We start from the raw sequence: 9638 nt of genomic DNA, 5'->3' as shown, positions 1-9638 counted from the left end.
GTTGGGTCAGCAGGTGCTCTAGGCATGCCTCAGCAGCTTAGGCCAAGACCATCAGAAGACCATCAGGAGAAGGTGGTATAACCAGTGCTTCGAGTCCAAAAAGAGAAAGAACGTTCAATAAAGGTAGAGGAACCAATGGGGTTCCATAAAGCCACAATGGGGAATAGGACAGCTCTCCTCCTCCCACTTTGCCCTCAACCCAAGATTTTTTACTTTTCTCTCAATTTATATATACCCTTAAGTGTCACCATAACTAAGGCTTGGCAAAGGTACTTATCATAAAATTGTCTTAGTCTTTACAGGCTCCAAAAATAAAATACCACAGACTGGATAGTTTATAAACAACAGAAATTTATTTTTCACAGTTCTGGAAGCTGGGAAGTCCAAGGCCAAGGTGCTAGCACAGTCAAGTTCTGGTGAAGGACCCTCTTCCTGGTTCATAGCCAGTGGTTTCTCATTGTTATCTCACATGGTGGAAGGGGCAAGGAATTTCTGTGGGTCTTCTTCATAAGAACACTAATCTCATTCATGAGGGCTTCACCATAACCTAAGCACATCTCAAAGGCTCCATCCCCTAATACTGCCATATCAGGCATTAGGATTTCAACATATGAATTTTGGGAGTACACACACATTCAGACCACAACAAAAGTGAATACATTAACCTTCAAAATTTATTTTTAAAATCTGCTTTCCTCTCAAGTTGCTGGTATATCTCTACCCTGTTTTCCCTTTTCTTTTTTTTTTTCCTTACAGTTTATTTATTTTGAAAGAGAGAGAGACAGACAGAGAGAGAGAGAGAGAATGAGTGGGGGAGGGACAGAGAGCGATGATGAGAGAGAGCATTCCAAGCAGCCTCCACACTGTCAGTACAGAGCCCGATGTGGGGCTCAAACTCATAAACCATGAGGTCATGACCTGAGTTGAAATCAAGAGTTTGACACTTAACTGACTGAGCCATCCAGGTGCCCCTTCTCCACCCCCCCCCCCCCCCCGTTGTCATACTTCTCAAGTTGTCTTTAGGATTGTTGATTTTGCGTCTCTCAAGAGACTGCTCTATCAGAGGTCAGCAGTGAACATCCTCATTTCCAAGTTCAATGGCTAAAGATACTCACTAATCCACTACTCTGGAGCCTGGCCAACATTAGGTTCTGAGAATACAAAATTATCTAGTGTCTGCCCCCAAGAACTCAATCTATTGAGGGAGATAGACACAAATGGATATTTTTGACACCCTCTTTCTCTGGATTTTGACACACCAATGTTCTAGTTGTGGTCCTTCTTTTCATCCTCCTCAGGGAATTTCTTTCTCTGTCTGGCCTTTGAATGTTGCTATCTCCTAGGCCTTCTTTTTCTCTTACTGTGTATTTTTTGAGTAGGAAATCTCATCTAGTATAATTGCTTCAGCTCCCCTGTGTGTGTGACTCTCACATCTGTATTGTTAGCTTACACATATCCTCTGACCTCCAGAATAACTGTTCACGAGACAGCTCCTTAACACAAATATGCCTACAACAAAGTTCAGCACAGTGATCTCAAATCTGCTTTTCCTTTGCTATCCTTGTTCTCTGTGAATGTAATTACTCCACCCAACTGCCCAGGTAGAAACCTGGTGTCATCCTCGACTCTTGTGTTCTTCCTCTCCCTCATGTAACTACATACAATGTCTAGTCTCTTGTCTCCTCTGAGCTGTCTGGTCAGCTTCTCTCCATCTCCCCTGCCTCTGGCCTCATCTAGTCTTCTACCAACTCCCTCTGGATTCATTAACTAGCCTCCTATTTGGTTTCCTTGCTTCTAGTCTTGCCCCTCTGACCCATGCACGAATAATCTTTCTGAAATGTAAATCTGATCCCTTTTCTCCCCATTTAAAAATCCTTCAGTGGCTTTCCCTGGTCTTCAGTATAAAAACTAAGCACTTTATCATGTCTTACAGGGCCCTTTGTAACCTGATCTTGCTTGGCTTTCCTGCTTCATTTCCTCCACTTCTTCCTCAAATACTAAATTCCAGCTGTACCAAATTACTTACTTGGAATTTCTCAACCACTCCATGCTGTTTCATAATTCAGTGCATTTATACCTGCAGATCTTGCTGCCTGTAATGTCCTCCAAGCTGACTTCTTTCCCCCATGCTTAATGAATACCTATTCATTCTTTAGGATTTAGCCCTTGTATTGTTTCCTCTGAAAAATTCCATGCTCACCTTCTTTCTTGGTACTCAGTATGCCTGTGTGCACCACTTTCATAGTATCTGTCTTACTATATGCTCTTCTCCCTCCAAATGGCCAGCTGGGTCTCTGTATTTTCTGTATTTCCATAGTGCTTTGAATGTAGAAGGAATACGCTTGCTAAATAGATTTGATAATTATTTTTTTGAGTGCCTATGTGCATTGTACTAGAAATTGTGAATTTTGCAGGTTCTCTTGCCTATCTTAAAGACAATTTCTCAGTCTTCTTCATAGCTTCTATATCCTGTCTGCCCCATAATGTCTGATCTCAGCCTCCTTTCCTTCTATATATACACTGAGTCACCCCATCCATTTCCTTAGCTTTAATTGCCAACAACTCCCAAAATGTTCTCCCAGTGAAGAACTCTTTCCTAAGCTCCAGATGCTCTCAGGCATCTCAAACTCAGCACATACAAAAATGAAACCATTTTTCCGTCTGGGACAAAAGAAAAAAATACTTGTAAGAAAGATTCTGAGATCATTTTAAGCAAAAGCAATTACAAATTAAGTCAGAACAATGGCAGAAAATTTTCAGTGATATCTCTAGGAACATTTTTTTTTTTTTTTTTTTTTTGTATTTTCATCTCCTTGAAAGTGAGTAGCAGTAAAACTCCAACGTTGTGCTTCTTGTGCTGGGCTACACAGTAGTGTGTCAGGGTAAATGTGAAGCCACAGTGTAAACAGGCTCATCTTCCTATAGCATCAATTTTGACAGGAAACTTGTGCGTCTAATTTACAATATTTAATTTGTAAGAGGAAAACCAGTTTTTATATTAAACATGTATTATGGAACAGAATTTAAAATGTCAGAAAAGTTTAAACTTTTTCCCTTGAAATATAACACACAGACCATTTCTATTATCAGGGCATCTGAAATTTAACTACCAAATTCAAGTCCCAGGGTCAGAGGAGAGCTATAATATGCCCATGCATTTAAGGGCAGGGAGGGGAAAGCCTAAGGGTACAAACATTATCCTGCAGTCAACAATGGGCAATCAGCTTTGCAGGAAGTTCTTTTTCAGATGAAATGGGAGGAAACCAGGGAAGGGAGGAATTACTGAGCCCAACCAAAATGCAGACCTAGGCTGACAAACTTAGCACAATGCACTGATTCGATCAATAGACGTTTATAGATGCCCACTTTGTCCCATGTTCTCTGTTGGGTGGCATGATAGTAAATTAGGTATGTTCCTCTACCCCCCAAGGAGTTTGCAGTCTAGTGATGGGTGCTGAACAATGTAATTGTGTCATTGCTATAATGAAGGATGTGCAACATGAAACTGGACTACTGGAAATACCGGGAATATGTCTAGTTTTGCTTGGGGGAATTCAGTGAATAAGTCACAAGAGACATCATTTCAGCCTCTGGTTAAAACTTGGGAAAAGTATAGGTGTCTTCTGCCGATAGGTTGGTTAGAAATATTTCAGGAAGTTGGAATATGAAATGTGTGGGAAATGAATTAAACACACACATTCTTTTTTTTCCTTTAATGTTTATTTGAGAGAGAGAGCGAGAGAGCAAGAGAGTGAGCATGCGTGCAAGACACACACACTCTTGACAGTCATTATGAGCATGTAAATCCCTGGAGAGGAAGGACCCCATTTCTTTAGTCTTGGTATTTCCAGCAGTGTAGCTTAGCACTGTGCCTGCATAGTACCATGTTTATTGGTTTTGTCAAGCTCAGCTATCGAGTTGAATGTCATGGATAACGTATGGCTCACTCCTCCTCACTTAATAAGCATATTATGAATCAGGTCCTATAGTAGGAAGAGTTATCCAGCAGATTTGAGTCCTAGTTCCCGGCTTTGGGAGCTCCGCTGAGTGGAGTCAGTGAAGCAGACAGGCACTTTGATAAGCATATGCCAGAAGACTGTAACTGCACACAAGGAGGAACCTAGTTCTGTTTGGAGGGTTGTGTGAAGTTTGGAGGTAGCCTCAAAAAAGTGACTTCTGAGGAGAAGCACATGATTAGTAAGAAGTAACGTGAAAGGAGGCAAGCTATAGTAGAAGCCTCGTGCACAAAGGTATGATATATTCAGAGAAGTAATTTCCTAGGAAGGATAGCAAATAGTGGTAGAAGAGGCTGAGAGGCGGCTGGGCCAGGCCATCGAATGCCTTTGTGTCACGAGAGAAGTCTGGATTTTATCCAGCAAAGGCAATGGTGAGTCACTGTAATATCGGTTCAGATCAGTGTTTTTCAAAACACAGGTTATAAACCGTTAGTTGTAAAAGTTATTTTAGCGAACCGGCACCAGCATTTTAAAAAAGTAACAAGAAAAGACTTGACAATATCAGTGTGAATCATATTTGTTAAGGTAAATAATATTTTGTGATGCTTTTGCTTCAATTACATATATGTGAATAGTACTCTGATGTAAAATATGTTTTGATCTGTGGGTCACAGTAAAGCATTTTTGAGAAACACTAAAGGCTCAGTGGTACAAATCAATATATCAGATTAGTTTTGGTAGCAATTAACAGAAAACCCAGGGCAAGTGGGAAGAATCACGAAAGATTATTACTATATAGTTTCTCTTAGTTGTTCTGACCTACCATTCCGTGTTATCTTCAGACTAAAGCCAGTTATGGCACTCACAATAACATGCTACCTTATTCTTATCAAGCACAGTAGAGACCGGATTCGTACTGCTTCAAATTAGTTTAGGCCTGTCCATCGCTGAGCCCATTAACAGCAAGGGAATGGAAATACTAGGACTACCTTTGACTAATGAATGTTTGGGAACCAACTGCTGTAGCTGTAGGGAACTAGAGTGCAACGTGGTAAATTCAGGGCATTACAGAAATATTGTAGCAACACCTAGGTTCACAAAGCAAGGAACTTAGGTGTGGGGATGGTCAGAGGAGCCACCCCAATGCCAAAAGTCCATGTACAAGTTAGGCAGGTAAAAGGGGGAGAGTTCTCTGGGTGGTAGAGACTGCATGAACAAAAGGTAATAAGGGGAGCTCTGCACAGGGAAAGTCAAAATAAGGACTTCCATGCTTCCTGAACATAAAATTGGGAGGCAAGGGAGGGAAATGGAGCAGTGAACAGATGCCTGGTCACCAAGGGGACCATGGTAAGGAACCTGGATTCTTTCCCCATAGGAAAGGAGGAGGCACTGTAGATCATCAGAGAATTAAAACATCACATTTCTCTTACTTCATCTGCAGTGTGGAGGGAGGCAAGTTAGGAAGGAGGCTTTTGCAGTAATCCGAGATAGAGATGTCTTAGATTTCAGACTAGGGAGAGATGACTGCAGATTTTAGAAACATTATGGAAATAAAAGCAACAAGACTTGCTCATTTGACTATAGAATATGTGTAAGTAAGCAGTGCCTGGCTTTTGTAGTGTCTCCTTTGGATACTGGGCTGTACTACATTACGTCACTGGTTTGGTGAAGCTGGAGTACCCTTGTCATTTTTTGAAAGAAGTGGGCATAGCTGTCAACCTTGCCATAAAGAACTGGGGCCCAAGACTGAGAACCTGTAAAAGTAAAGAGGGAACTCCAGTTTATCTGGGCCCCTCTCTTGAGGGTTTGGAATTTATTAAAGAGGTACTTAGATGGATTTTGAGGGCATATTCCACCGAGGTGAAAAAAGTTATTTACAGGCCAGATTAGAAAACGGATGTGTTGTTGTTTATTTCCCTTGTGTTATCCCTGAGCCTTCAGTAAGTGTTCTGGGACTCATGTATTCTTTTATGGGCCAAAATATTAAAGATGCACTGTCCCTGAGGCCATCGTGGCAGCAGAAGTGGCACTTCAGATTGTGAGTTCCTTGACGGCAAAGGTTGTTTCTTCTCACCTCTATATCCTTAGTACCTAGCCTAGGGCCTGACATATACCAAACAGTTGGTCAAGATTGTATCCCTAGGGACTAAAATGATGCTGGATAGTAGCAGATGCTTAGATGCTCAGGAACTGTTGAAAGCCCCAAGGGGAGGTCGGTTTCTGGGGACTGAGAGGAAAAGCTAGTAGAGTCCAGCCATAACCCACCTGTGATAATACTTAACAGATGCGGTTTTAATTCTAAAGAAAGTACTTTCTCTAGGAGTTGGGGATTACTCCAAGATATCTAGGTGAGGTGAATGTTCATGCCAAGAGGATAGGAAGGGGGTGAATTTGGGGGAAGCATTCAGAATTGTAGGTTTATTGAAAAAATGCTTTGTGTATCTATGATATGCTACTAAAAACATGTCAGAAAGAGCTTTCTGGCAATAGTGTGAAGGACAAATTAGAGGGAAAGAGATGGAAGAACCCTGTTGGGAGCAGATGAATTTTAAGCCTAGAGCAGCTGCAGTGACATAGCATAGAGCTCTGTCACTAGATCAGTGACCCCCTCGACCCTCACCTTATTTTCTGACAATGGTTAGGTTCAGCAAGCCCATTACACTCTGAAGGTCCAGCCTAAGATGAAATTTCTTCTTTTCACTGTGCTAGAGATACAGGAATTGTCAGGCCTTGCTGTCTCAAGTGTTCAGGCAGGAATGATAGTTACAAGTCTTCCCATGACTACTACCCTGGTCAAACCTTTGAGCCTGAGGAATGGGGAGCCTGGCTGGGCTAAGTCTGGGTTCACACTAATTAGTGGATATAAAGGAGCCTCCCACTTCTCCTATGCCGTGGCCATTCGGAAGCCGGATTTCCCTTTTCTGAATTCCCAGAGAAGCCCAGATTTGACAACAATAAAAGCTTCCAGGAAATTCCCATCACATTTAACTTCCTAATCCTTCTCCTACTTCAACTATCTCCTTTATTCCCCCACCCCCAACTCCAAGAGGAAGGGGCTTATCCTTTACTGAATGCTTCCACTGACGCTGACCAGGACGGTAGTACATCTGAGTTCTCAGGTCCTGTCCTCTAAGGTCTATTCAGGGCTGAGGGGAACACATGGGGGTAATATGTGATCCTGCCTAGAAACAGGAATAGTTGTAGTGTTTCTTGAAGTTTCCCAAAGTATCAGATTATTATGGAAGGTTCAATTCTAGGTGTTCAATTCTAGGTCCCTGTCAGGGAGTAATCTTTCTCTAAGAAATCCTAGGGGCTCAATCTCTATGCGAGATGTCAAAACTCAATCACCTTTGGAGGCCAGTTTGGAATTATAGGATACGTGCCCCATATAAACTGGCATTAAGAAAAACAAAACTGTGCTAACCAAACAACCCAAGTGAAGAGCCAGAAACATAAGCAGTGAATTCACTAACCCAAGGAGACTGAGCATTTGGATAGTTCTCATTCTCCAGAAATCCCAAGGAGAGGAAAAAAAATACATACATACATACATACATTCATATAATGAATTTTATCTACTGTGCAAAGAGATGATTTATCTGGTTCCCCAGAAACTTTTCCATTAAGACTGTCCGTTAATGACTCTAGCTCCAGTTTTTCTTAGAGATTACTGTGAGCATGGGCACTGATGAGGGTGCTATACACCCTTTGGCTCCAGTTAAATCCCTGGTGTTTGAGCTGTGTGGGAGCTGTGGATGCTTGCTTTCTGGTCCTGCCGCAAGCCCTGAAGCAGCTGGTTTAGAAGTGTAAGGTTGCTGTCTCTGCGAGGCAGGGGCAGGGGTGGGAGGCAGTTCCCTTTATACTCGATCACTGCCATCTTGGCCCGATCCTGCTTACTCCGATTTGGGATCTGCAGCATTCTCGTGTAGCCCCCATTCTGACCTTGGTACCGAGGGGCCAGTACTTGAAACAGCTTGGGGATCAAGTCTTTCTCCTAGAGGGGGAGAGTTATTCGGGAGAGAGGACAGTCAGGCACCACTGCAGTGACATATTGAACTTTCAGCACTCCCCAAAGCAGGGTCCAAACATGTACACACTGAACTCTCCCACCCCCTAAAGTGGTAGTGTCAAAGTTAACACAGAGGGGTTGCAGGCAGTTGTGCAGGTTGATTCACATAGCATTCAACTAACTTAAGGCACACGTTTCTAACTTAGTTTACAATATGTGTGCGTAAAAGTGAGTATCTTAGCTTAATTCTGCCCAGTCGTCCTTCCTCTAACAATCCCCTTCCCCACAGGGAGCAAAGGATAAGATATGGGAGGCAGACAGAATGGATGCACTCACCGTGAGCCAGAAGTCAGCCATGCGCATGGCTTGTTCGTTGGTATCTCCCAGCTTCCCATAGTCGATGAGCTGAGAAGACAACATCACTGATTCAACCCGAGCAAGAAAGGAGGCGCAAATCTTACTCCTTTAGTGCCGGGCTACAACTCATTCATTCCCCTAGCAAGGCATCCCGCTAATTCAGGCCACCCCTAACTCCGCAGCTCTCACCAGGAGCCCATTTGGGGGCCGGAGGAGTGGACTCAACTCAGGGTAATAAGGGATCCAGCCTTTGGGCAGGGGATACCAGGGCTATGCCACTTCTCTCCCAAGTCCAGCCGGATCTCAGGCCAGACGCGCGCGGTGGACTAGAGGACCCCGCCCCTCACCTTCTCGGCGTAGCCCCTCATCTCGTCCACGCGCGCCCATGGCGCCTCGATGCGTTCGTGTCGCACAAGTCCCGTAAGCAAGTTCCGCAACAGGTGGATGCGGGACTCGGGACCAAGGCCCAGTCGGCGGAATACGCGGCCATGGGAGATGGCGGCTGCGACCGATAGCCGCATAATTCCTAGCTTGTCTCCGCCCTTGGGAGGCCGGAACTGGAAATTCGAAGGGAGAAGCTGCGGGGAGACGGGTTTGAGAGGACGCATGCGCTGTACCTAGGTGCGTGGTGGACGTGTTTGCGCATGAGTATCACAGCCTGCCTCGTTGGCAACCTGGGGGAGGGCGGAGAAGATGTGCTAGTTCCTTCCAGAGGAGGCGAGGGGGGCGGGCCTCAAGGCGCTCCGAGCTCTCAGCGTCGCGCAGGGGAACCAGGCGCCACCTAGTGTGGGACGGTGCGTGCCGTCCAGTTCCTTTTGGGCTAAGTCAGTCGTCTTGTGGCCTCTAGGGCGACGGGAAGCTCCGCCGCGGAGCCTGCTGGGAAAGTGAGTATCTGAGGTGAAGCCCCCCCATCCCCCCACCTTCCCCCGCGGGGTCGCGGCGCTGTAGCCGGCGGTCCTGCCCGTCCCCAGCGTTGGCGAGCCAGCGTGTCTGACTCCCTAAGCGTGACTTTCCTTTCCACAGAATTATTTTTCGTTATAATGGTGAAATGAAACGAATAACAATGATGCTCAGAAAAGAAGCGCAGCAAGTGAAAATTTTCTTTTGTTAAAGTACACAGTAACGATCCCAATTAAAAAACGACAGCACTCTAAGGAAAACTAATGGGTTAATACTTTTCACTTGCATCAGTGTATTTTTTTAAAACGTAAGAAACATACCTATGCATTTGTGTTAAAGTGCAGTGATGGTCTGGTGTTCTGTTTTTAAGCCTTAATGTCTGCAAATTTGCAATCACTTTGTCAAAAGTGCTCCTC

General features: G+C 44.2%; 1 protein-coding gene across 1 annotated transcript; it reads right to left on the bottom strand.

Moving 5' to 3' along the window:
• Positions 1-331: 331 nt before the first annotated feature.
• On the bottom strand, positions 332-8945 carry LOC128311834 (39S ribosomal protein L17, mitochondrial-like). The gene is made up of 3 exons (XM_053203544.1): positions 8670-8945; positions 8302-8370; positions 332-7950 (listed from the first exon to the last, which is right to left on the bottom strand). Exons 1-3 carry the CDS (start codon positions 8928-8930, stop codon positions 7675-7677), a joined length of 606 nt encoding a protein of 201 aa, XP_053059519.1. The 5' UTR covers positions 8931-8945; the 3' UTR covers positions 332-7674.
• Between the last annotated feature and the right edge of the window lie 693 nt (positions 8946-9638).

The sequence above is a fragment of the Acinonyx jubatus genome, chromosome D1 (genome assembly GCF_027475565.1).
Source record: "Acinonyx jubatus isolate Ajub_Pintada_27869175 chromosome D1, VMU_Ajub_asm_v1.0, whole genome shotgun sequence".
NCBI lineage: Eukaryota > Metazoa > Chordata > Mammalia > Carnivora > Felidae > Acinonyx > Acinonyx jubatus.
This window is presented reverse-complemented; position numbering and strand designations above follow the sequence as displayed.

Coding starts and splice junctions, on each gene's coding strand:
- LOC128311834 (XM_053203544.1), bottom strand. CDS start 8,930: ATGCGTCCTCTCAAACCCGTCTCCCCGCAGCTTCTCCCTTCGAATTTC. Junction 8,371..8,669: donor TGAGGGGCTACGCCGAGAAG/GTGAGGGGCGGG, acceptor TTGTCTTCTCAG/CTCATCGACTATGGGAAGCT. Junction 7,951..8,301: donor TGGCTGACTTCTGGCTCACG/GTGAGTGCATCC, acceptor CTCCCCCTCTAG/GAGAAAGACTTGATCCCCAA.